This window comes from Mustelus asterias, chromosome 17 (genome assembly GCF_964213995.1).
Source record: "Mustelus asterias chromosome 17, sMusAst1.hap1.1, whole genome shotgun sequence".
Lineage (NCBI taxonomy): Eukaryota > Metazoa > Chordata > Chondrichthyes > Carcharhiniformes > Triakidae > Mustelus > Mustelus asterias.
This window is the reverse complement of record NC_135817.1, coordinates 54240253-54267891: the sequence shown is the minus strand read 5'-3', so window position 1 is coordinate 54267891 and position 27639 is coordinate 54240253. Positions and strand designations below refer to the sequence as shown.

The 27639-nt window shown below is 42.0% G+C and overlaps 1 protein-coding gene across 2 annotated transcripts in view; it reads left to right on the top strand.

Annotated features, from left to right (window-relative positions):
- Positions 1–27639, top strand: part of LOC144506497 (kelch-like protein 13) — a 66349-nt gene that overhangs the window by 36436 nt on the left and 2274 nt on the right. Inside the window, exons 1-6 of one of the 2 annotated variants that reach the window (XM_078232691.1) lie at positions 887–1096; positions 12484–12628; positions 13557–13689; positions 17331–17527; positions 20752–21547; positions 26109–26222. In XM_078232691.1, coding sequence (XP_078088817.1) covers positions 996–1096; positions 12484–12628; positions 13557–13689; positions 17331–17527; positions 20752–21547; positions 26109–26222 — 1486 coding nt within the window. In that variant the 5' untranslated portion in view covers positions 887–995. Of the gene's footprint in view, positions 1–886; positions 1097–12483; positions 12629–13556; positions 13690–17330; positions 17528–20751; positions 21548–26108; positions 26223–27639 lie in introns of those variants that run through there. The other variant, XM_078232690.1, reaches the window with a different exon arrangement.

The window sequence follows — 27639 nt, the reverse complement described above, 5'->3', positions numbered from 1 at the left end:
AAAGAACGACTTGGCCCCAGCATGTAACAGCGTTTTAATATCTATCATCTAGGAAATACAGGTTTTAATTGCGTTTTGTTTTTCCACTTAAGGATACAGATTCATTACCGCCTTGCAAGTCACATTTTTTAAAAAAAAATTGTTATTTTCACGGTGGCACAGTGGTTAGCACTGTTGCCTCACAGTGCCAGGGAACCCTAGTTCAATTCTCGGCTTGGGTCACCGTCTGTGTGGAGTTTGCACATTCTCCCTGTGTCTGTGTGGGTTTCCTCCGGGTGCTCTGGTTTCCTCCCGCAGCCCAAAGATGTGCGGGTTAGGTGGATTGACCATGCTAAATTGCCCCTTATCGTCAGGGGGACTAGTTAGGGTAAATGCATGGGGTTATGTTACTTGTGACACTATTAAATAAACTTAAATCTTTTCACTTGTGAGTAATGTTTTGTACCAATTATCCAATCTGTTGGAACTGTGTCTATTTAGCAAGCATGAGTACAGTGGATGTTGCTGGAAACGCTTCAAAGTTTTCTTTCCCATGATTATTTAACCGTCAATTCTGATAGGCTTATCAAATATTCTCTGGATTTCATGTGCACGCTGCTTAGCAGTGCTGACATTCTTCAACCCTCCCCTTTCTGTCCTGACAAGCCTGGAAAGGGGAAAGTTAGGGAAATGCTGCACTGCCTGCAATTTTATCGAAGCGACTATCATATGTCCACTTAGATAGAATCCACAGTAAACAGTTTGTCAAAAAGCCAGAATAAGGAAGAGAGAGGGAGCCAGTGAGAAAAGCTTCTGACTATAGCAAGCTTATGTTCCCCAATCTGCCAGGTTTAGAAGCTGATGGCGTTAACTAGATCATGTCCTGCTATTTTTAGAATATGCCTCCAGAATTAAGTTACCTAGAGGGGAGAAGGACGTAATCTGAGGGAGTGAAAGGACAGATTCTGCTGTAAATAAAAATGCATAGCATTGTTTGCTGCCTTATCTAACTCACCATGCCATTGAAATGGAAACTCTGTAATAGCCCCAGTGACAGAAGGTTCTTGGTTTCTGTTCTCAAGGCTTCCAGGACAGCTTCAGCCTCTCCAACATATATGTAAGTGGAATTTTATTTTTCTTTACCAGCATGCTTCTGTGATCAGATAATCAGAACAGGAGTTACTAATCAGAAAGCTGCATAAACTATCTCAGAAAATATATAAGTAAGAATGTAATGAGGAGTATTTTAGCAGGAAAAGACATCATGGAATTATTTTGATATCAAGACACTTTCTTACAACCTTCTAATGGTACAAGTGAGATATGTCATTCTAAAAAGCTGACATGATTCTGATTAATGTTGATCAGAAGCTATCAACCTGCCACTTTGACATGACGAGACTGTATATGTCCTGTGTTGGTCTGAACCACTGTGGTTGATATTTATAAATACAGTTCTTATGATTTAATTGTTTTAAAATCTGAGTGAATTGTATCATTTTGAACTCAAATCGTCGAATGCCGACTCTCTTTTAGTACATCCACAAGTACCGGAAAGATATTTTGGGAAGTATATCGTGGATGTTTTTAAATGGCAACATTACAGTAATGAGTATACTATTTGTGGTTATCCAGTGGCTTTTATTTAGCTCAACCTCCTTTTACAAACATACCCACTCACAGGATATCCATTAATAGCTGGAAAAGGCATGTTTGGCTTTTTATTTAGAGAGAACAACAGTATCAAATTATATTTCTCCCTCTTAGCTTTGTTGTCCTTTGTTACCCTGTTTCCCCATCCCTTTGTGTGCAATTCTTTTTCTCCATTCAAAACATGTGAGCATCACTGAAGGTCAGCATTTATTATCTTTCCCAATTGCCTTTGAGAAGGTGGTGGTGACCTGCCTTGTTGAACCACTGCAGTCCATGTGTTGGAGGCACACACACAGTGCTGTTAGGGAGGGAGTTCCAGGACTTTGACCCAGTGACAGTGGAGGAACAGTGATATCAATCCAAGTCAGGATGGTGTGAGGCTTGGAGGGGAACTTGAAGGTGGTGCTGTTCCCCATTAGCTGATCAATAGTGTCTCAGATCTACATTATCGGAGACAAGCAACTTTTTGAAAATTCCTGGAATCATGATTTTTTTTCTCTCTCTCTCTTTTGGCTTCTACCTTTCCCTCAATGTGCCAGATAAGAGCTGGTGCTGGAACTCACCAGGTGGCTCAGTGATTAAATGCACAACTCAGTGTGGAGCTGATCTCCACACAATGAGTTTAATGTCACAGCCTTTGCCAAATTTGCTCATCACAGCTAGGGACAGTAACGGAGATGAACCAATTAGCCACAATATCCATCAGTTCTAATTTGGAAGAAATCATCCTCGGTTTCAACACCTGATCAATGTCCAATTAATCCTGCAGCAATTGCACATCCATGGCTGTGAGGTGAGGATAAGATCTAGTTTCCATCTGATACCCCTCACGGTCATGCAGGCTGCAAACATTCATTATTTAGGCTACTTGGACCATATACCACAATGCCCATGGAATGATACGCCAACATTAGACAGTAACTTGAGAAGAGGAGGGGAAGAAATACATTTTCCACCACTCCGTGGTATAACTTGTTTTGCATTAAGTTACAATAAGGATAAAATTGTACATTTGGCTATTCTATAGAACATAGAACAGTACAGCACAGAACAGGCCCTTCGGCCCACGATGTTGTGCCGAGCTTTATCTGAAACCAAGATCAAGCTATCCCACTCCCTATCATCCTGGTGTGCTCCATGTGCCTATCCAATAACCGCTTAAATGTTTCTAAAGTGTCTGACTCCACTATCACTGCAGGCAGTCCATTCCACACCCCAACCACTCTCTGCGTAAAGAACCTACCTCTGATATCCGTCCTGTATCTCCCACCACGAACCCTATAGTTATGCCCCCTTGTAATAGCTCCATCCACCCGAGGAAATAGTCTTTGAACGTTCACTCTATCTATCCCCTTCATCATTTTATAAACCTCTATTAAGTCTCCCCTCAGCCTCCTCCGCTCCAGAGAGAACAGCCCTAGCTCCCTCAACCTTTCCTCATATGACCTACCCTCCAAACCAGGCAGCATCCTGGTAAATCTCCTCTGCACTCCTTCCAGCGCTTCCACATCCTTCCTATAGTGAGGTGACCAGAACTGCACACAATATTCCAAATGTGGTCTCACCAAGGTCCTGTACAGTTGCAGCATAACCCCACGGCTCTTAAACTCCAACCCCCTGTTAATAAAAGCTAACACACTATAGGCCTTCTTCACAGCTCTATCCACTTGACTGGCAACCTTTAGAGATCTGTGGATATGGACCCCAAGATCTCTCTGTTCCTCCACAGTCTTCAGAACCCTACCTTTGACCCTGTAATCCACATTTAAATTTCTCCTACCAAAATGAATCACCTCACATTTCTCAGGGTTAAACTCCATTTGCCATTTTTCAGCCCAGCTTTGCATCCTATCTATGTCTCTTTGCAGCCTACAACAGCCCTCCACCTCATCCACTACTCCACCAATCTTGGTGTCATCAGCAAATTTACTGATCCACCCTTCAGCCCCCTCCTCTAAGTCATAAATAAAAATCACAAAGAGCAGAGGACCAAGCACTGATCCCTGCGGCACACCGCTAGCAACCTGCCTCCAATCCGAAATTCTGTTTAGAATTTACAGCACAGAAACAAGGCATCTTGCTCAGCTGGTTCACACTATGTTTGTGCTTTCAGCATATCTTTATCGAACCCTATCAACATAATCTTCTATGTCTCCTCCATGTATTTATCTGGCTTCTCCTTAACTGCTGATAATTCATCTACTATTTATGCATCAGATTTTAACTGCTCCTGTCAGGTGGCAGTGGCAAGAACTCCTTGTTTAACACCCCAATTAATTTTCCATCTTCATTGACTTCCCAGCAGGCAGGAATGGTTAACATCAAATCCTGAGATTTGTATAACATAGCTAACAAAAGGTCAACTGATCAACTGACTTTGAGAGCTGAGAGATTAAGCTGTGGTCTGATACAACAGTTTTTATTGTGCTCTGCTGTATAATATCTAGATACAAAAATACTAATGTAAAGGATATATGTAGAGCTGGCACAGACAGCTCTAGAAAACTTCTGATCTGCATTGAGTACACATTAGCTACAATGCAATTAAAGTCATCAAAACAAAATTTAAGCAAGGTACTATAACAGGTATGGTAGTTTATCAACAGAGAACAATAGTTTCACACCTAGTGATTACGGATGCAGAAGGATTTTCCAGTACAATCTTTAAAATATTTTGTAGTCCCCACTGTGCACTGTAAAATAAAGCTGAATGTTTGTGTATCAGCAAACTTAAGTTATAGTTGGTGACAGCGACTGGGTCTCGGGGAAAAGTAAGGTCCCAAAATTATGCTATAATATTTTTTAACTGCATAAATTAGCTTATTCACTAAAACAGGAAAATGCTGGAAAATCTCAGCAGGTCTGGCAGCACCTGTGGAGAGAAAAACAGAGTTAATGTTTTGAGTCTGTGTGACTCTTGTTCAGAGCTTATTACTGCAAATTCATTCTAAATGATCTAATGTTTCCCATTCACAACATCCAGGTGTAATTTTGTGGCCCCAGCAACAAGCAGTTTTTTTTCATAAGAAAGTTATCGTTAAAGCAATGTTCTGTACCAATAATGAGTAGAATCTGTGGTGGTTCCAGATTATAAAGCAGTTCAGAGCTAGGATATAATTGGACCATGTCTGATCAGCACTATGGAACGGCATAGGTAGGGGAATATTTTTAGCAACAATAAAATGCATTTTTTGCCACCAGAAACATGCCATCTACAGTTTGGCACCAAGCCAAGCTTTTTATTTAATTAGTTGGTCAGGAATGTGTGTAGGCTGCTTTTCCAGTGAATGTAAGAACCGTTTGTTCAATTATACTCTTGGAGGGCAGTGGCGATTTTTAAATAAATAGTTCTAAAGATGACCAGCTGGACAGGAATTAATAACAATAATGAATTTAATATGCCAGGTGATTAAAGTACTTTAGCAAACACTTTATTCACTAGACAGCATGCTGAAATGTGTTACATAAGAAAGTTAAATAATGGAAATATGCAGCTGGTTTATCATCCATGTGAGTTAGACTTAGTTCCGCTATGCGGAATACTGGGCAGCAAAACCACACCACCGACCTTAGTCCATCATAATCTCTTTCACTCCAGTCCATTATAGACCAGTGAGCCTTTCTTCTGTTGTGGGCAAAGTTTTGGAAGGGATTATAAGAGATAGGATTTATAATCATCTAGAAAGGAATAATTTGATGAGGGGTAGTCAACACGGTTTTGTGAAGGGTAGGTCGTGCCTCACAAACCTTATTGAGTTCTTTGAGAAGGTGACGAAAGAGGTGGATAAGGGTAAAGCAGTTGATGTGGTGTATATGGATTTCAGTAAAGCGTTTGATAAGGTTCCGCACGGTAAGCTATTGCAGGAAATGCGGACGCAAGGGATTGAGGGTGATTTAGCGGTTTGGATCAGGAATTGGCTAGCTGTAAGACGACAGAGGGTGGTGGTTGATGGGAAATGTTCATCCTGGAGTTCAGTTACTAGTGGTGTACTGCAAGGATCTGTTTTGGGGCCACTGCTGTTTGTCATTTTTATAAATGACTTGGATGAGGGCGTAGAAGGATGGGTTAGTAAATTTGTGGATGACACTAAAGTCGGTGGAGTTGTGGACAGTGCGGAAGGTTGTTACAGGTTACAGAGGGACATAGGTAAGCTGCAGAGCTCGTCTGAGAGGTGGCAAATGGAGTTCAATGCGGAAAAGTGTGAGGTGATTCACTTTGGAAGGAGTAACAGGATTACAGAGTACTGGGTTAATGGTAAGATACTTGGTAGTGTGAATGAACCGAGAGATCTCGGTGTCCATGTGCATAGATCCCTGAAAGTTGGCACCCAGGTTGATAGGGTTGTTAAGAAGGCGAACGGAGTGTTAGTTTTTATTGGTAGAGGGATTGAGTTTCGGAGCCATGAGGTCATGTTGCAGCTGTACAAAACTCTGGTGCGGCCGCACTTGGAGTATTGCATACAGTTCTGGTGGCTGCATTATAGGAAGAATGTGGAAGCGTTGGAAAGGGTGCAGAGGAGATTTACCAGGATGTTGCCTGGTATGGTGGGAAGGTCTTATGAGGAAAGGCTGAGGGACTTGAGGTTGTTTTCGTTAGAGAGAAGAAGGTTAAGAGGTGACTTAATAGAGGCATACAAGATAGTCAGAGGATTAGATAAGGTGGATAGTGAGAGCCTTTTTCCTCGGATGGTGATAGCTAGCACGAGGGGACATAGCTTTAAATTGAGGGGTGATAGATATAGGACAGATGTCAGAGGTAGGTTCTTCAGTCAGAGAGTAGTAAGGGCGTGGAATGCCCTGCCTGCAGCAGTAATGGACTTGCCAACATTAAGAGCATTTGAATGGTCATTGGATAAACATATGGATGATATTGGAATAATGTAGGTTAGATGGGCTTTAGATTGGTTTCACTGGTCGGCGCAACATCGAGGGCCAAAGGGCCTGTACTGCGCTGTAATATTCTATGTTCTATGTTCTATATGGTGTCCCACTTTTGATGGTCCTCCTTAAATGCACTTTGCCAGGTCTTCTTTGGTTGAACCCTTCTTCCTTTGCCACCTTGTGATCGCCATTCTCTCCCTGTCGGTGTGGGTTTCCTCTGGGTGCCCCGGTTTCCTCCCACAGTCCGAAAGATGTGCTGGTTAGATGCATTGGCCATGCTAAATTCTCCCTCAGTGTACCCGAACAGGTGCCGGAGTGTGGTGACTAGGGGATTTTCACAGTAACTTCATTGTAGTGTTATTGTAAGCCTACTTGTGACGCTAATAAATAAACTTTAACTTGTCTCTTCATATGATGCCCAGAATCTTACAACAGCAGTGTTGGTGTAAGATGTTCACCTTACGTGACACCTTTGCCGTTCTCTTCCATGTTTCACTGGCATAGATTGCAATTGGTTCTACCATGGACATGTAGGCCAGAACTTTACCGGCCCGCCGGCCACGGGAATCGGAGTGGCTGAGGGGCAGACCATGGAAAGGTCCATTGACCTCGGTTTTAATGGTTTCGGGACAAATGAGGCCATAAAATCCCACCTGTAGAATCACAGCTTCATGGTTGCATTGATAGTGTTGGATGCCGAAACCATGCGGAGTACTAGAAGATCGATGCTGTTTTGCCAATTCTTGTACAGTCTTGACCTTTACAGCACCCTCCCTGGCAATGTTGCTTCCTAGTTAGGGGAAGTGGTCAAGACCCTTGATGTCCTGTTGCCCGATCTTGACGGAAGGACCTTGTTGCCATCCCGTCACCATTGTCTTGATCTTTTTGCAGCTGATGCACAAATAACCTTGGCATTGCTACTCTCAAGGCTGCTGGTCAAGTCTTGGAGCACACCCAATTCTTGGACCAGCAAAATGATATCGTCTTCAACATCCAGCTTCATCAACCTGTGGCGTTGCCATAGTCTGCATCCACCATCACCTTCCTCATGATGAAATCAATAGCCAAGAGAAAGAGGAATAGGGAGAGTATGCAGCCTTGCCATATTCCTGTGATGATGTTGAAGGAGTCTATAATACCCATGCTGGAGCTGTGGTGTAAGGCTTTGAAAATGTTAGTGAGGGGATGCAGTACTGTCTTGTGATATACCAGAGTGATTGGATGTGATTAAAAACCTTCTTGAAATGAATGATGTTGATAACAAGTGGTTTCTGGTATTTTAGACTTTGGTCTCCCATGTTCCTGAGTGGAATGACATTTTTGCTGCATTACTTGCCAACCCAGAAACCTGCCTGTGATTCACAAATGGTTTCATATTGGTACTGACCATTCGACAGCCCTTGGGTTCAGATGTCTTCATTTGAATTCTCCCTGCATAACAGATGCATTCATCCACTGGAGTTAATAGCACTCACATTCACCTGGGATAGAAATACCTGTAATTGCATCCTATGTTAGTGACAATCAGATAACTAAAATTAATAGAGTCTTTTCTATCTACACGCAATATATTAATTCATAATATAAGCAAATGGATATTAGCTCAGATCGCAACATTTTACTTAGCCTGCAAAGCCATGCTAGTCACATTCTGTGCAGTATATATCATTGCTTTGGCTATTTCACTTATCTACAAAATTACTTAAGGTTTGAAATATTAACCCTGTGTCACTCTTCAAAAAACATTCTAAATCTCTGAGAAATTCCATGCCAAAGAGTTGTTACTAATACTTCTGATATTGTCCTGTGCGGAACTGGTAATAAACACCTTGTATTTTTACATAATACTCATTTATATACTAATTTAATGAAAGGATCAACGTCCTTGCTTGAAATGGGTTAATTTGTAATAGGAATTTTATGTGAATATATGGGTGAGTCTGTTACTAATCTTGTACAGCCCGATTTGAACGCAAAAATGCTGATCAGGCATGTTCTGGCATTCTATAATCTCAGAATCCAGTAGGGTTGAAAGAGGTGTGTGCTGCCTTAGTAGATCAGAGCCTCAGAACACATCCTATGAAGCTGCACGGTGCACATTTATACCAGAAAGCAGCAATCTCAGCTGTATGTTGTGTGACAGGTTGAGACCAGATGTCTTATGAAGCAGAGGCAGGAAAAACTACAAGGACAATTATCTGAGCTGCCTTTCGTAGCACTTTGAAATTGAGAATTTCAAGACAGTTCGACAGAGGTGTGGATGCTGGGGTTTTTTCTCTCCCTCTTAGCCAGGTTTGGTGTGTGACATGTTGAGACCTAAGGGCAAGGTGAAATTAGATGAAAAAAACTGATGATCCCTCCCCTTTTAAACAGCGGTCTAAAGATGACTGGTTCACTGTTTAAACAGAGAGGTTTCCTCTGTGCATGACAAAATTGAAAATCCACTTATAAAAAGCAAATTTACAATTTTGTCAACCGCACAAAGGAAAACTCTCTCCCAATAATATATTTCCTAGTGTTTTTTATATTATTTATTCTTTCATGAGATGTGGCTGTCACTGGTTAAAGCCAGTATTTCTTGCCTATCTCTAATTGCCCTTGAGAAGGTGGTGGTGAGCTGCCTTTATGTGGGGTCGTTGCACCCAGAGTGCTGTTAGGAAAGGGGTTCCAGGATTTTGATCCAGTGACAGTGAAGGAACGGTGACAGATTTCAAAGTCACTTCCTACTTCTTCAGTTGGTTAATAAATAAGCCAACTAAAGTATAATTCAGAGGTGCAGAAATTACTGCTATTATGCCTTCGGTGTAAGTGCTGGTAAAATGGTTTGAGCATATTTGCACCAACATTTCCCTCTCCAGAGATTAATGTCTTGATAACAAAACACTTTTTGTTTGGTGATAACTCTGCACAACTATATGGTTTGGTCCTTTTATTTTGAGGGCACCAACCACTTTGTTTTGAACTGATTTTTACATCCTCCTTTACCCCTGATAATCCCCAGAGCTGCCCAAAAGGTAGAGGGTGGGTTGTGGAGAGGGACATCTGGCAACATCATTCTGATCAGTAAGGTTTGTACACCAGCCCATAAAAATCATTCCTTTTCTTGGAAAGTATCTGCCTATAGTTGTAACACTTAAACTGAAAGAAAAAAAAGGACTCGCATTTATATAACTTCACAACTAGTGAAGTACTTTTGAATTGTTCACACTACTGTATTGTAGGAATCACAATGGCTAAATTACACACAACCAGGTTCCACAACAATGAGACAAACGTCCAAATAACATGTTTTAGTGATTTGTTTGAAGGATGAATGTAGAACAGAACACTGGGAGAAATCCCCTGTTCTTCTTTGAAGAAAGCCACGGGATCTTTTATGCCTACTTGGCAGGATCCATTTGCATAATGAGTACTGAGACGGGTATGTCATAGGCCCTGATTCAGATACATAATGGGAAACTACAATGGGTATGTAACAGGAATGATCCTGGTGGGTGATGGGGAGCTATTCCTAGGTTCGTAATGGGCACATTATTCACAGGTATAACATAAAACAGAGTTGATCTGGGTATGTAACGGGCACTGATCTGAGCATGTAATGGTCATTGATTTGGGCATTTAACGGTCATTAATCTGAGTATGTAATGGGTTGCTGCTGTGGATATGCGTAGTTTGCATGGACCCACAAATACAACAGAACTGATCCAAGTATGTTACAGGATTCTGACCTGGATGTGTATTAGGCACTAATCTGTGTATGTAATGGGCACTGATCAGGGTATGTAACAAAATTGATCCAGGTATGTAATGGGCACTGAACCGCATGTGTAACAGAGCTGCCAGGGTATGTAACGGGCATGCAGCCAGGTACATGATAGGCAGGTGACCTGTGTATGTAATAGACCTGATCCAATGATGTAATGGGCACTGATCCAGGCACATAATGGGTAGCTGATCTGCTGCTGCCAGATTTCCACCCAGTGGAGTTAAAATCTATCTCATTTGCCAGCAGAATTAAAGACCACAATTTACCTTTCATTGCTCAGGCGGCTGCTTGGTACCAAAACAGAAAATGCTGGAATATCTCAGCAGGTCTGACAGCAGCTGTGGAGAGAGAACAGAGCTAATGTTTCAAGTCCAGATGATACAGACTCAAAACCTTGGCTCTATTCTCTCACCACCTGCTGAGATTTTCCAGCATTTTCTGTTTTTGTTTCAGATTCCAGCATCCGCAGTATTTCGGATTTATTTGAGTTGGTCGGGCGTTGGGCTGGAGTGAGCCACAGTGATCTTTAAATGAATCTAACAAAGCTTTAGGTGTTTCATCTGAGCATCTATCCTGTATCCTCCAATTCGTTCTTTTAAGGGCAATTAATGCAGCAAACCTGAAAGTTGACAAAGGTGAATTAATATGCGTGTCGGTTTGAGGAGAGATTACAATGTGCTGTGTGTGTGTGTAGGTTTGAGGAGAGATTACAATGTGCCGTGTGTGTGTGTGTAGGTTTGAGGAGTGTTACAATGTGCCATGTGTGTGTTTGTGTGTGTGTAGGTTTGAGGAGAGGTTACAGTGTGCTGTGTGTGTGTGTAGGTTTGAGGAGTGTTACAATGTGCCATGTGTGTGTTTGTGTGTGTGTGTAGGTTTGAGGAGAGGTTACAGCATGCCATGTGTGTGCGTGTGTGTGTAGGTTTGAGGAGAGGTTACAGTGTGCTGTGTTGTGTGTAGGTTTGAGGAGAGGCTACAACGTGCCGTGTGTGTGTAGGTTTGAGGAGAGATTACCGTGTGCTGTGTTGTGTGTAGGTTTGAGGAGAGATTACAGTGTGCCGTGTGTGTGTGTAGGTTTGAGGAGAGGCTACAGTGTGCTGTGTGTGTGTAGGTTTGAGGAGAGGCTACAGTGTACTGTGTGTGTGTAGGTTTGAGGAGAGTTACAATGTGCTGTGTGTGTGTAGGTTTGGGGAGAGTTACAATGTGCTGTGTGTGTGCAGGTTTGAGGAGAGGTTACAATGTGCCGTGTGTGTGTGCGCGTGTGTGTGTAGGTTTGAGGAGAGGTTACGATGTGCCATGTGTGTGTGCACGTGTGTGTGTGTGTAGGTTTGAGGAGAGGTTACAACATGCCGTGTGTGTGTGTATGTGTGGGTTTGAGGAGAGATTACAATGTGCCAAGTGTGTGTGTGTGTAGGTTTGAGGAGAGTTGCAATGTGTCATGTGTGTGTAGGTTTGAGGAGAGGTCACAATGTGCCGTGTGTGTGTGTGTGTGTGTATAGGTTTGAGGAGAGATTACAACATGCCGTGTGTGTATGTGTAGGTTTGAGGAGAGGTTACAATGTGCCGTGTGTGCGTAGGTTTAGGGGAGAGATAAGTGTGTATGTGTGTAAATTTAGGGATAGATTACAATATGCTGCATTTGCAGGTTTGTGGATGTGGTGATTGTCCCTTTAAAGACAACACAGGAGAAGAGGGTCACCTGGCTTGAGGGACCAATGAGGACTGAGAGTGGGTAAACACCCAGGTGGTGGAGGCCTATCTTGAGCAGAAGACAGTCTGAAGACATATGGGAAATTGGGCAACTGGTGAGCTGTTCCAGGCCAGCCAGGGAGGTTGCCAGCCACTGTGCTGCCCATTTATACTTGATAAATAGAATCTTCATTACTGCTTGTCTTAACTTCAGCTAAACCTTTTTGACTTCACTGTTGGTTGGGTCTGTCTCTGACGAAGTGTTGACTTGTTTCACATGTATATGATATATGTATATCATATATTACTGATATTTGGGATATCAATAATCCAAAATTACTGATAACTTGGGATATAATAATGATGTTTTCTGACACATTACATCAATAAACTAAAAAAAAATCCAACCTAATATTTTCTCTCAGGGAATCTTGGAGAAACAGGTTTTGCCTGTGGCAAAATGATGACTATCCTTTATTACCTATCTAACCATGTGTCTATCTTGTCCTTCCTTTCAGTTCACTGCTGGAAGAGGACACTTTCCCTCTGAAAGTGTCTTTGGCCTGTCGGAGGATGGGAGTGTCAAAGAATTGCCAGCTTTCTGCTTCTCTTGCGGGCTCTCAAGCCTTCAACAGTGAAACACACTGTTCAGCAGTGCTGCAGGTAACTTCAAACATCTCATTATTACTGTCACACCTGCTGCTGCTTTGTGAGTAAAAGAAGTTATTTTTCAGGTGAGGTAATACCCAGCAGAGTTTGAGAAGCCAATTTGCTCTCGCTTATCAAAATTGCTTATAGGATCATAGAATCCCTACAGTGCAGAAGGAGGCTATTCGGCCCATCGAGTCTGCACCGACCCCAATCCCACCCAGGCCCTATTCCCACAATCCCACATATTTATCCTGCTAATCCCCCCAACGCTAGGGTCAATAGGTAGCATGGTGGCACAGTGAGTAGCACTGCTGCCTCACAGCACCAGGGACCCGGGTTCAATTTCAGCCTCGGGTCGCTGTGTGGAGTTTGCACATTCTCCCCATGTCTGCGTGGGTTTCCTCCGGGTGCTCCAGTTTCCTCCCATAGTCCAAAAATGTGCGGGTTAGGTTGATTGGCCATGCTAAATTGACTCTAGTGTCGGCATTAGCAGCGTAAATATGTGGGGTTACGGGAATAGGACCTAGGTAGGAATGTGGTCAGTGCAGACTTGATGGGCTGAATGGCCTTCTTCTGCATTGTAGGGATTCTATGATTCTTTACTGACAGATGGCTATGATCGAGCTTTCATTGCAAATCTTGTCTACATATTCTCTTTGTGAACTTATTTTACAGTGAGAAAGTATTAGAATGTCAATATTTTTGCATGTTTTGCTTTGTTTCTTTCCAAAAGCCACATGAAGCACTCTTTGATCATGATCATGTCCACGATGCATGAGAGTTAAAATGAGTGGCCCGTTAATCTTTGTATAATAGTTTGTTCATCTTTAGATAGATTGTTTTGGCTCTTTTGCTTTTACCTCTGCAGTGGTTCACACTTGCCATGATGTTTTCCAATTGTTAAATTCTAATCTCTGTGTCTTATCTCCCCCTTTTTCAGGGATTTAACAACTTGAGAAATAATGGTTTACTCTGCGACGTAACTTTAGTGCCGGAAGATGGCGATGAGAGGTTTCCAGTGCACAGAGCGATGATGGCATCAGCAAGTGACTATTTTAAGGCAATGTTCACAGGTAATTAGGAGTTCTGTCAATTGGCTAATCTAACCTAGTTTCATTATTTTGCCTTCAGGCACGATTAACAAGAACATAAACAATGAATTGAAGAGTGATCCATACCTTCCAACAAAGGATATCTGTAGGCATTTTCCTGATGCTTTCCCTGCCATAACTTCAGCAAAAGCTTTGTTTAAACCATTTGTGGGATTGTGGGCAACATAGCAGAAGAGGGTCACCTGGCTTGAGGGACCAATTGGGACTGAGAGTGCGTTATCAACCCAGGGGATGAATCTCTCTTTAAAGTTTATTTATTAGTGTCACAAATAGCCTTACATTAACACTGCAATGAAGTTACTGTGAAAATCCCCAAGTCGCCACACTCCGGTGCCTGTTCAGGTACATTGAGGGTGAATTTAGCACGGCCAATGCACCTAACCAGTCATAGACAGGAACAGTCTGAAGGCATGTCGAAGGCATGTAGGGACTGGGCTAGCTGGTGGGCTGTTCCGGGGCAGCTGGTGAGAGGATGCTGGTCTCTGTTCAGTTTTTCCTTATCAATAAATGTGCTTTGTGTTCCTGACAAAGTCTGTAGCGTGCATCATTACATTGGCGACAAGGATAAAATGGATTATGATGATACAGCTAAAGACCTCAGGATAACAATAAAAGACCTCACAAGGAGGGCAACTAAAGACAATAAATGACCAAATAAAGCACCATGTGAGAATTGCAGAATAGAAACAAGTGAACATTTCATCAGAGACAGACCCAAGCAACAATGAGATCAAAAGGGTTTAGCTGAAGTTATGACAAGTAGAAATGAAGATTCCATTTGTGGAATATATATGTCCAGTAAGAACATAATGGATTCACCTTGGAAGAAACACAGAAATTAAAGACTTCGGAAAAAAAACTAGAAACTATTGAACATAAAGAGGAATCAGCAAAAAGAATTAAAGCTCTAGAGGAGATGTTAAAACTACAAGATAAAATGACTGACAGCAAACTTGAAAAAACGTTGCAAAAATTGAGTAAATGAAGTTAAGAAGAAGGAGAGCTTAATGGGACAATAAAGAATAAGCTGAATTCCTTGAAAAAGCAACTAGAAAATAAGAACATGTCCATTGGAGAATTGAATCAGGAGAATAAGAGATTGAAGACGGAAGCTTGACAATGAGAAATTAACTGAAGAGGTAAAAACATTGAAATTGACAGCAGATCAACAATTCAGACAGAAAAAGAAACAGATTATGCTGGCAGAACAAGATTGCTGAAATGGTCACGCAAAGGGAAAAGCAGCAAGCCTGTCTGGAAGAACTCCTTGCAAGGCCATGCTTGAAACTGTACATAGTTAAAGCATTAAAAGTGTTTATGTTTGGACACACAAGCCTCAAGATCTCATCAATGAGTCACCACCACTGCAACAATAAAAAAAACATATTCAGTACATAATATGACATGGTGCCATAATACGAAACTTCAGTAACAGATCAAATTAGATCCCTGGAATTATTGTCTCTGTGACTGGACTCCTATTGTACCTAGTAGATGTGGAGGGACAGATCATTCGTAAGCATGTGGATCACCAGCGGAGTAGAGAGACACACCAGCAGTCAGTGTTGCCATCAAGAAATGTTTTCAAACCTGAAAGAACCAAAGTACCTGATCGACCTGTTATAGACATAACTGCTGTCGCAGTGGAAGCAAGTAGTAATGAACTGCCTGTTCCAGAAGAGGTCATTTGCAGTTCTTGTTAATGTCAATCTGATGGAAGCATCTCAGACCACAGAATTACGCTTTTCTTCAAGAAAGAAAAAAAACCCTCAAAGACTCGATTTTTAATTGCCCAACTCGTATATAATGTTTAGTTAGAATTTGGGCTTGAGTAACTTAGTCATTGTATAAAAGAGTTAAAGGGGAAGGGATGTGATGATTATCCTTTGAAGGGAAACACAGCAGAAGAGGGTCACCTGGCTTGAGGGACCAACTGGGACAGAGAATGGGTAATCAGCCCAGGAGGTGGGAGCTCTCTCTTAGACAGAAGACAGTCTGAAGGCATGTAGGAAACATGTCGAGACTGGGAGAGTCAGTGGGCTGCTCTAGGGCAGCTACTGGCCTCTGTACAGTTTTCTTTGTTAATAAATACCTTTTGTGTTCCTGATGAAGTCAGTAGCATGCATCATTACACCATTTCGATTAATTTTCTGCTGATCTTCCACGAAAATTACCTTGAGGAATTAGGAGAACCTCTGTGAAAAATGTATGCTTGAGCTATAAGGAAGAATCATAAGGAAGACCAGCTACTCTTCAGACAGATTTTTGATAGGAAGTTCCTAGATGAGCCCCTAGTGGGGACAATGACAATCACTGCTAAGCAAACCCCCAATTTTACAATGGTGAAAGTCCTGGGCAGAGATGCCACTCTTCAAGAACATAATTTCATCTTCCTCATTGGCATTCTGCAGTCCTTCATTCTGGAACATCATGTAAAACTGCACATCTTGCCTGTCTCTCCCATTCTCCTGCTGGTTTCTCCAATTCATCTTGCAATCTCTGTTTCATTTTTCAGCTGTTTGACTCATCTTTTGTTCTTCTAAATAACTGCACAGACTAAACTGAACAATACATATTATCCATGCACTTTCCATCTCTTTCCAAAGCTGAACAGAAAAATCAGTTCACAATCTAAAAAAGTCATCGGATGTTACTTTGTACTCATAATTACTGCAGTGGCAGTGGCATAGTGGTATTGTCACTGGACTAGTAATTCAGCGATCCAGAACAAGATCTGGGGACACAGGTTCAAATCCCAGATAGTGAAACTTGAATTCAATAAAAGAAATCTGGAATTAAAAGTCCAACGATAATGAAATTATGGATGATTGTCAGTAAACACCCATCTGGTTCACTAATGTCCTTTAGGGAAGGAAGTCTGTACCTGGTCTGGCCTACTCCAGATCCACAGCAATGTGGTTGACTCTGAAATGGAGGGCAGTTAGGGATGGGCAATAAGAATGTTGGACCAGCCAGCGATGCTTGTATCCTATAAAATGAATTTTTAAAAAATATAATGAAAAATGCCTGACATCTATTTGGTAGTTACAGCAGTGCAATGCTATAATTCTGGCAGGAGATGATCTGAATTCTTCTGGGGACACTTGGAATTACTATTTTCAGACTTACCCCCTCGAGGATCAATGGTTATTCTGTGGTGGTACTGACTGCCCAGTCCTCCATGGATAGGCACCAGCGTTTCCAGAGAAAATGGGAAGGTGGGCTGGTAATGGTATACATGCCCACAGTGATGTCTGTGCCCAGCTATCCCATGTAAATGATATGTGCTCCCATCACCCCGAAAGGAGGACTAAAGAATTTCAAGGTTGTGACCTTTATTGTTTTGTTTTCTTTTAATCCCTTTGCTTTATATCATTTTGTAAAGATGTTCGTCCATTTTCCTTTGTTAGATCTAAGGGTAGTTCAATTATCCTAAATGTCTCTGCTGCCAAGAATCGAGTAACCTGAATTTCTTTACTTTTGAAAGCTTTTCCTAATGAGTGCTTAAAAATAGAATTTGTGGAACTTTAGCAAATGTATTAAGGGCATGCTCTCGCATTTGGAACCATTGTATATCTAATCTTGAGTTCAATTGTTCTTAGGTGGTATGAAAGAAGAGGAACAGATGTCTATCAAACTACATGGAATAAGCAAAATAGGACTGAAAAATATCATTGAGTTCATCTATACATCAAAACTGTCTCTCAATATGGACAACCTTCAGGACATTCTGGAGGCAGCCAGCTTCCTCCAGATATTGCCTATCCTTGAGTTCTGCAAAGAGCTTTTAATTTCTCAGGTTTGTCTCACTATCTCTTTCATACCCGTGTAAAATAATTTCTCCACTTTTTGCCATAGTAGGATATGTTTTGGAAATATGCTGCAACTTTTTGCCTACAGCTTCACTTTGCTTTGGTTCCATACTACTCTTTTCCATGATTCACTACAGATTTGGATTGCTACTCAATTCCAAATTAATTATATTTGCCAATTCTCTCCTTCAAGAGCTTAATCTCATGTTCTGTTGATTCAATCAAGAATCAATAACTTCACTATTGGAGACTAGGATTCAGACTGCAGCTTTTGAAAGAGAAAAATTCTCCCATGTTTATTAACCCAGACGAACTGCTCATTAAATGCACAATCCAGAAGTTCTGGGGTACAAACTTGATACCACCAAAGGTACACATGCAAAGTGTCCCTGTGCAACTTTGCGCCCTGGGCTTGTTCTTCAGTTAACCAGGCAAGTATACTCATAAAGTCAATGAGCAGAATGTCAAGTTGTACATTATCCCAAATTTTAGACATATTGTGTGTGGGACCCTCATGACATTTACATTTCAGTCAATCCTTTCTGACTTGTTCCCAGTACAAAACTTGACCATCTTTTTCACCTGTTCACTTGTTCAGCATTGCTCAATCCTCAACAAAATTGTTGCTTAAGGTGGAAATGACAGCAGGTTCAATGGGAATCAGTGGGAGGACCTCCACTTGTTGGCACAAAGAAAGATGGTTATGGTGTTTGGAGGTCAATCATGTCAGCTCCAGGACATCACTGCAGGAGTTCCTCAAGGTAGTGTCCTAGGCCCAACCATATTCAGCTGCCTCAATGGCCTTCCTTCCATCATATGGTCAGAAGTGGTGATGTTCGCAGATGACTGCACAATTTCAGCATCATTCCCAACATCTCAGATATTGAAACAGTCTATGTCCAAATGCAGCAAGACCTGGACAATATCCAGGCTTGGGTTGACAAATGGCAAGTAACATTCACGTCACACAAGCACCAGGCAATGACCATCTCCAACGAGAGAGGATCTAACCATCGTCACCCCTTGACATTCAATGGCAATACCACTGCTGAATCCCCCACTATCAATATCCTGGGGGCTACTCTTTGACCAGAGATTGAACTGGGATAGCCATTTAAATATAGTGGCTATCAGAGCAGGTCGGAGGCCAGGAATCTTGCAGCAAGTAACTCACCTCCTGACTTCCCAAAGATTGTCCACCATCCACAAGGCACAAGTCCGGAGTGTAACTGAATACTCTTCACTTGCCTGGATGAGTACAGCTCCAACAACACTCAAGAAGCTTAGCACCATATAGGACAAAGCAGCCCATTTGATTGCTACCCCTTCCACAAACATTGAATCCCTCCACCACCGATGAATCTTGTGCTATTTACAAGATGCACTGCAGGAACTCACCAAGATTCCTTAGGTAGCACCTCCCAAACCCATGACCACCTCCATCTAGAAGAACAAAAGCAAAAGATGTCTGAGAACACCACAACCTTGATGTTCCCAACGAAAGTCACTCACCATCCTGACTTGGAAATATATTATTGTTCCTTCTCAATTACTGCCCCTAGCTGTGATCAGCAAATTCGGTCAAGGCTGTGATATCAGCTCCACATTAAGCTGTGCATTTATTTGCTGAACCATCTGGTGAGTTCCAGAACCAGCTCTTATCTGGCATATTGAGGGAAAAGTAGAAGCCAAAAGAGAGAGCGAGAAAAAAAGTAATGATTCCAGGAATTTTCACAAACTTCCTTGTCTCCGCTAATTAAAAGAAAAGTTTAAATTATTTATTAGTGTCACAAATAGGCTTACGTTAACACTGCAATGAAGTTACTGTGAAAATCCCCTGGTTGCCACCCTCTGGCGCCTGTTCGGGTACACTGAGGGTGAATTTACCACGGCCAATGCACCTAACCAGCATGTCTTTTGGACTGTGGGAGGAAACCGGAGCACCCAGAGGAAACCCATGCAGAAATGGGGAGAACGTGCAGACTCTGCACAGACACTGACCCAAGCCAGGAATTGAGCCCAGGTCCCTGGTGCTGTGAGGCAACAGTGCTAACCTCTGTGCCACCATGCAGCCCCATCTGAAACACCACTGAACAGGTAATTGGGAACACCAACTTCAAGCTCCCTCCCCCAAGTCATACAACATCCTGACTTGGATTGACATCACCCTTCCTTCATGTCGCTTGGTCAAAATCCTGGAATTCCCTCCCTAACAGCACAGTGGGTACACCTTCAACACATGGACTGCAGCGGTTCAAGAAGGCAGCTCACCACCACCTTCTCAAAGGCAATTAAGGATGGGCAATAAATGCTGGCCTAGCCAGCGATGCCTACATCCTGTAAATGAATTTTTTAAAATGTAATACAGTTTGGGACCACTTCTGCCCCAACAAAATTGTAATACAGGTGATTAATTTAAATTGCCTTATGAATTAACTTGCCTGTGTGACTGTGTGCAATGTTGAATGAAAGAAGTTCAGTTCTGTCTAAGGGTACTGAATAACATGATTTGAGTTCCAGTACACTATTGAAGAGTAAATGTAACTCTTACTGCATTAACATTTCAATTAGAAAATTCCCCCATGTGTATTGACCCAATGAAACAAAACAAATCTCTACAGCACGTTGTATGCACTTTTGAAATTGAGGCTGTCTTCTTGGCAGATGATAAAGTTGTCTCTTTAGTAATTACATTGTATGATGTTAAGGAGTTCTCCTCCGTTCATCCTGCCCCTTCCCAATAATTGTGTGAGCAACCGATATATATGAGCTGATTGCTTTATAAAGCAATAGACTGATGAATTACTGTACTAATATGTAAGGTATAATGGTGTAATAATGAGTCAGTAGAAATATGGGATCTACAACTGATCTTCAGAACTTTGATGTTGGAATTTCCCATCTTCATAAGATCTCCCATTGCTACATGATTCATGGTGTTGGGACAGTGTAGAGTTATGTTTTTGGGGTCGGACAGAGAGAGGACATGTTCCCTTTTCTTCATGCTCTGCCACTTTTCTTTCCACCACATCCAACCCTTGTTGCCCCCTGTGATGCCTTGCCCTTATATTTCGGCTTGTTGTCTTCTGGGCCTCTTCCTTTTTCCTTGCTGCATGATTCATGGCGTTGGGACAGTGTAGAGTTATGTCAGATCTGAACTATTGATGGTGCTTTATGCTTATTAAGTAACCTTCCTTAATTAATTTTCAAGGTTTCTCTCGAAAGCTGTGTCGAAATTGGTCGTATTGCCAATGCATACCACTTGACCAAAGTAGATGATTACATCAAAGACTGTATCCTGAAGAATTTCTCAATGATGTTAAACAATGGGGAATTTCTTAAGTTGTCATATGACCAACTTGCCTTTGCACTTGGCAATGATAGCCTGAGAAACTGCTCTGAACTTCAGCTATTTAAAGCTGCCTGTCAGTGGCTACAGCACGAGGAGTGTCGAATGCAATTTTCTGCAAAACTGATGAAGCACATTCGCTTCCCACTGATGTCACCACAGGAGCTTCTTGAACACGTTCAGAAAGTCGAGTTCATGCGAACTGATACCACTTGTGTTAACCTTCTACTTGAAGCCAGCAACTACCAGATGTTGCCCTACATGCAGCCAATCATGCAGTCGGAAAGGACTAGGATCCGTTCCAATTCGACCCACCTGGTCACCCTGGGTGGTGTTCTCCGCCAGCAGCTGTTGGTGAGTAAGGAGTTGCGTTTGTTTGATGAGAACGCGCAAATGTGGAAGTCTTTGGCTGCCATGGACGTGCCACGTTACCAGCATGGTGTAGCTGTGATCGGAAACTTCCTCTTTGTAGTTGGTGGGCAGAGCAACTATGACACGAAAGGGAAAACAGCTGTTGATACAACGTACAGATATGATCCTCGCTACAACAAGTGGAAACAGATGGGCTCCCTAAATGAAAAGAGAACTTTCTTCCATTTAAGTGCTCTTAAGGGAAATCTTTATGCAGTAGGAGGCCGGAATGTTGCTGGAGAATTAGGTAAGCTGCGATCCATATACATCCACTTATTGCTCAGTCAGACCAGCTGGTAGAATTTTGGAACAGATTATGAATATAAATCCCATCTCAGAACTGCAATTTCTAGCACATCTTAATACTATAGTTTGTAAACTGGAACTATGCAATATCAAGAATATACCTTCCCTTGGGTCTTGGATTACTTTTTCAAAAATTTGCTCTTAACATTGTTTCTTCTTTATCCCAATATTGCCACACCTCACAGGTGAAAAGCAAGCAATTCCATTCTGTTTTAAAGGACAGTTATAAAGGTTTCACTTCATTAGACCAGTTTCTTTTCATTGCACAGCCATTCACTCACCTTCTAAATGTTTTAAATTGATGTTTGTTGTATTCAAACATAAATCCCAGTAGTACCTTAGAGAAATCCTGTTGCTTAAAACTCAGACAACTTTGCAAAGAGAGGGGTATTGTTACAATTGCAATTAGGGGTTTCCAGTAAAATTGGACAATTACAGGTGACTCCAGCACTTGAGTTCAATCCTTTGTTAAAAATAAACAAAAAATCTCTCTTCACATTTGAGCGGTAATCATCAGGCTCGAGGATTAACCTCTACTCTCCTAAAAACATGAGCCCAGGCAACTCATCCAATATCCTGGTCTTGCGTTTCTACGCAATCACACTAGTTTATTGGTGCAAATCGGACTACAGAATTTTAAGTACAGATTGCATGTAGTGAAACTCAGGTTGGTGATCTTTTGCACAGTATAAAGAACGTCACGCTAGTAGCCAGACCCTTCCATAAAACTGGCTCACTCCCAGGATGGTCTGTCACCATTGGACGTTTCTATTCAATTGTGCTCATTCACAGACCTATGAGGAGTTCTAAAATTAAGCTGGTTATTTTGGGCCCAAGGACGCTAATAGGCACAAGTTAAAAGATTTTGAATATAAGTTCTTCATAAGTTGCTAAGAAACTGGCAAATTATCTCAATACAGAGAAACGTAGAAAACAGGAACATGGTAGGCCCTTTGGCCCTTTGAGCTGCTCCACCATTAATTATGATCATGGCTGATCATCCACTTGAATAGCCTGATCTTGCCTTCCCCTCAATTCCTTTGATCCCCTTTTTCCCAAGTGCTATATCTAACTCCTTCTTGAAAACATACAATGTTTCGTCCTCTACTGCTTTTTGTGGTAGGTTTATCACTCTCTGGGTAAAGAAATTTCTCCTCATCCCAATCCTGAAAGACTTACCTTGTATCCTTAGACTATGATCCCTGGTTCTGGACACCCCCACCATCGGAAACATCTTTCCTGCATTTACCCTGTCTAGTTCTGTTAGTATTTTATACATTTCTATGATGTTCTCCCCTCATTCTACTGAACTCCAATGAAGATAATTCTAACCGACTCAATCTCCCCTCATAAATCAGTCCCGCCATCAAGCAACTAGCAAAAAGCTCTGCATATTTTTACAAAAGTCATTTTCCATCATTTAAAATTGGGTTACTCGTAAACTCACCACCAGCATTTTGAAAGTAATTAGGGAAGGGCAACAAATGATGGCATTTCCAGCAATGCTCTGGTCCTGTGAAAGAATTTTAAAAAGTTGGTGGATTGACATATTTATCAAAAATGATATAAGAACATAAGAAATAGGAGCAGGAGTAGGCCATCTAGCCCCTCGAGCCTGCCCCGCCATTCAATAAGATCATGGCTGATCTGACGTGGATCAGTACCACTTACCCGCCTGATCCCCATAACCCTTAATTCCCTTACCGCTCAGGAATCCATCCATCCGCGCTTTAAACATATTCAGCGAGGTAGCCTCCACCACCTCAGTGGGCAGAGAATTCCAGAGATTCACCACCCTCTGGGAGAAGAAGTTCCTCCTCAACTCTGTCTTAAACCGACCCCCCTTTATTTTGAGGCTGTGTCCTCTAGTTTTAACTTCCTTACTAAGTGGAAAGAATCTCTCCGCCTCCACCCTATCCAGCTCCCGCATTATCTTATAAGTCTCCATAAGATCCCCCCTCATCCTTCTAAACTCCAACGAGTACAAACCCAATCTCCTCAGCCTCTCCTCATAATCCAAACCCCTCATCTCCGGTATCAACCTGGTGAACCTTCTCTGCACTCCCTCCAATGCCAATATATCCTTCCTCATATAAGGGGACCAATACTGCACACAGTATTCCAGCTGCGGCCTCACCAATGCCCTGTACAGGTGCATCAAGACATCCCTGCTTTTATATTCTATCCCCCTCGCAATATAGGCCAACATCCCATTTGCCTTCTTGATCACCTGTTGTACCTGCAGACTGGGCTTTTGCGTCTCATGCACAAGGACCCCCAGGTCCCTTTGCACGGTAGCATGTTTTAATTTGTTTCCATTGAGATAGTAATCCCATTTGTTATTATTTCCTCCAAAGTGTATAACCTCGCATTTCTCAACGTTATACTCCATTTGCCATATCCTCGCCCACTCACTCAGCCTGTCCAAATCTCTCTGCAGATCTTCTCCGTCCTCCACACGATTCACTTTTCCACTTATCTTTGTGTCGTCTGCAAACTTCGTTACCCTACACTCCGTCCCCTCCTCCAGATCATCTATATAAATGGTAAACAGTTGCGGCCCGAGTACCGATCCCTGCGGCATGCCACTAGTTACCTTCCTCCAACCGGAAAAACACCCATTTATTCCGACTCTTTGCTTCCTGTCAGATAGCCAGTCCCCAATCCACTTTAACACACTACCCCCAACTCCGTGTGCCCTAATCTTCTTCAGCAGCCTTTTATGGGTTATGTGATAGATTTTTAATTGTGGTAATAAATGTGCACTCAGTTACCCACTAAAGTTACCAAGCAATTATTTTCTAAACCAAATTTAAAATAAAGTTGAATCTTAAAAAACTGCCCAATTGCATGGCAGATTTTGCGTTTGAAGATAAGATTTTGCGTTTGAAGATAATTCAAGGAAAAGCACTTTTCAAAGGTGGCCCGATTTTGCATGTAAACTGCACCTGTGTTGCTGACTGTGCTCAAAACAGAATCACCTTTAGAATACCAATGTGAATATGTTGTGACATTTAATTGGCTACCCTGGATAAAAATATGGCCATACGTCTCCTCAACCTCTGCGTTACATTATCTTTCTTTTCCAATCACTCTATCCACCTATCTTCCATCAGTTTTTCATCAGCTTCCTGCTGTGTTTGTTCTGCTGGGATTCTTATAACTCGTGTTTCCTCCTTCAAATGTTCCAGCATTTTTCACGGCTTGTTAGTGGTCTCCAGTAAATCATTCTCTGACTGTGATAGTGTTAAGCTGCATCTGAGGTTCTCTAATTTGCTGTCTGAACTCAGCACTGTCATTCCTTTATTTTTCAAGTTCTTTGATTTGAAACACATGCTGTAGAAGTTTTGGCTTGAGATTCAGGATTTCCCAATGCGATGCCTCCTCTGTGAACTGTACAGCATGCAGTTTCTCTTTTATATACTCCTTTTCAGGCTGCCATTTCATGTCCTGCTGAGCCTTCAGTCTTTCCAATTCAGGGACTTTCTAGTTCCAACTGTTCACAAAGAACAAAGAACAATACAGCACAGGAACAAGCCCTTCGGCCCTCCAAGCCCATGCCGCTCCCTGGTCCAAACTAGACCATTCTTTTGTATTCCTCCATTCCCACTCCATTCATGTGGCTATCTAGGTAAGTCTTAAACGTTCCTAGTGTGTCCGCCTCCACCACCTTGCCTGGCAGCGTATTCCAGGTCCCCACCACCCTCTGTGTAAAATATGTCCTTCTGATATCTGTGGTAAACCTCCCCCCCTTCACCTTGAACCTATGACCCCTCGTGAACGTCACCACCGACCTGGGGAAAAGCTTCCCACCGTTCACCCTATCTATGCCTTTCATAATTTTATACACTTGGATATCTTCACCTTATTCACCTTGGATATCTTCTTGTTTAGCTGCCTGAACTTTCCAAATTAGTTCTCCTTCCTTCTTTATCAAGAGTTTTTGTGCTTTTCAGTCCTGGCCTCGAGGATCGATATTTTGTTGTTTTGATTACGCAGACTGTAGAGCAGTAGTGAGCGATGTGACATTCTAGATATTTATGTTTGGCAACTAGTACAACAATATAACAAGTTTCATATGATTAGCAGGTTGGTAAACAAATGTGAACTCCATGCAAACAATAATGCAATTCTTAGCTTCAACCATAGTTAATGATTGAGAAAGGTAGACAGAATTGTAAATTCAAAGAAATGGTTGAAAGGAAGGCTGGTGGATCAACCCATTTGATGCTCTGCACACCATGATGTGCACAAGGTTCTGATTGAACAGGACAAGCTGACAATATCACAGGCTGTTGCTACTGCCAGAGCATGCCAAGCCATGAGTAGACAGATGAAGACGCTATCTACCCAACCATGAAACTCTTGCCAATGCTGCATGTTTTGTTATGAATAAATTCTACTTGATAAAGAGTGAAATTTGTGCTCAGCAGTTAAGCCATCAATCTTGATGAAAAGAAATTTTACACCAAATGTGCTCAATTGTTCTGATATTTCAACAGCCACGGTTGAACGCTACAATCCAGCAACCAATGAATGGACCTATGCTACTCGAATGAATGAACCTCACTATGGACATGCTGGAACTGTTCATGGGGGATACATGTACATATCAGGTAGATAAAAACTAAGAAGGCTGTACGATGTTTGGAAGCATTACAACTTCATTGTAGTAACATTATTTTACTTATAAGGATATAACTGTTCTCTTTATAAAGTGAATGTCACTGCTCACACACAGCTGGAAGGACCTGACTGCTAACCATGGCTCTGTTGCTAGTATTTTCACCTCTGTATTGCAACGATCTGGATTCAAATTGCACTCCACAGATTGAGCAGGGAAATCATAGTTAACTCCCCAACAAGGTACTGAAGGAGCGCTAAAAACAAAATACTGCGGATGCTGGAATCTGAAACAAAAACAGAAAATTCTGGAAAATCTTAGCAGATCTGACAGCATCTGTGGAGAGAGAATAGAGCCAATGTTTTGAGTCTAGGTGACCCTTCAGGGTCATCCAGACTCGAAACATTGGCTCTATTCTCTCTCCACTGAAGGAATGCTTTGCTGTTGAAGGTACCATCTTATAGATGAGACTTTGAACCAAGGCCCCATCTGCCCGCTTGGGGGTATGTAAAAGATCCCATGGCATTATTGGGAAAAGGAACAGGGCACTGCTGCATCACAACGGCAGGGACCCAGGTTCAATTCTTGCCTTGGGTGACTGTCTATGTGGAGTTTTCAAGTTCTCCCCTTGTATGCGTCTGTTTCCTCCAGGTGCTCTGGTTTCCTCTCACAGTCCAAAGATGTGCAGGTTAGATGGATTGGCTAAATTGCCCCTTAATGTCCCATGGTGTGTAGTTTAGATGGATTAGCCATGGTAAATAAATGGGTTATAGGGATAGGGCAGGGGAGAAGCACTGGGTAAGATACTCTGTCAGAGAGTCATTGCAGACTCGATGGGTCGAATGGCCTCTTCTGTACTGTAGGAATTCTATGATTCTATGAGTTATCCCTGATGTCCTGACCAATATGCATCCCCTCAATCAATATCACAAACCAAACAGGTTATCTGGTCATTATGACATTGCTATTTGTGACAGTTTGCTGAGTGCATATTGGCTGTGGCATTGCTATTATTACAACAGTGACCACACTTCAAAAAGTACTCCATTGGCTTGAAAGCGCTTGGAGGCATTGGGTGATTGTGATAAATGCTATATAAATGCAAGTTTTTCTTTTTTCATTGTTTTAATGTTTTTAATCCTCATTGTATTTATGTTTAAGATATGTAAATTAGATGGATGGCAACAAGAAATTTGAGCAGTGACTCAGTTGATACTGCTCCCACCTATGAGTCAGCACATCATGGATTCAAATTTTCCCTCCAGGACTTGAGCCCAAAATTCTAGGTTCATGCCACTCCAGTGCAATACTGAGGGAGAGCTTCATTGCTGGAGTTGCTCTCTTTCAGTGTGAAGTTAAACAGAAGCCCTGTGTTAAAGAACCCGTGATTCATTTCAAAGAAGAACCAG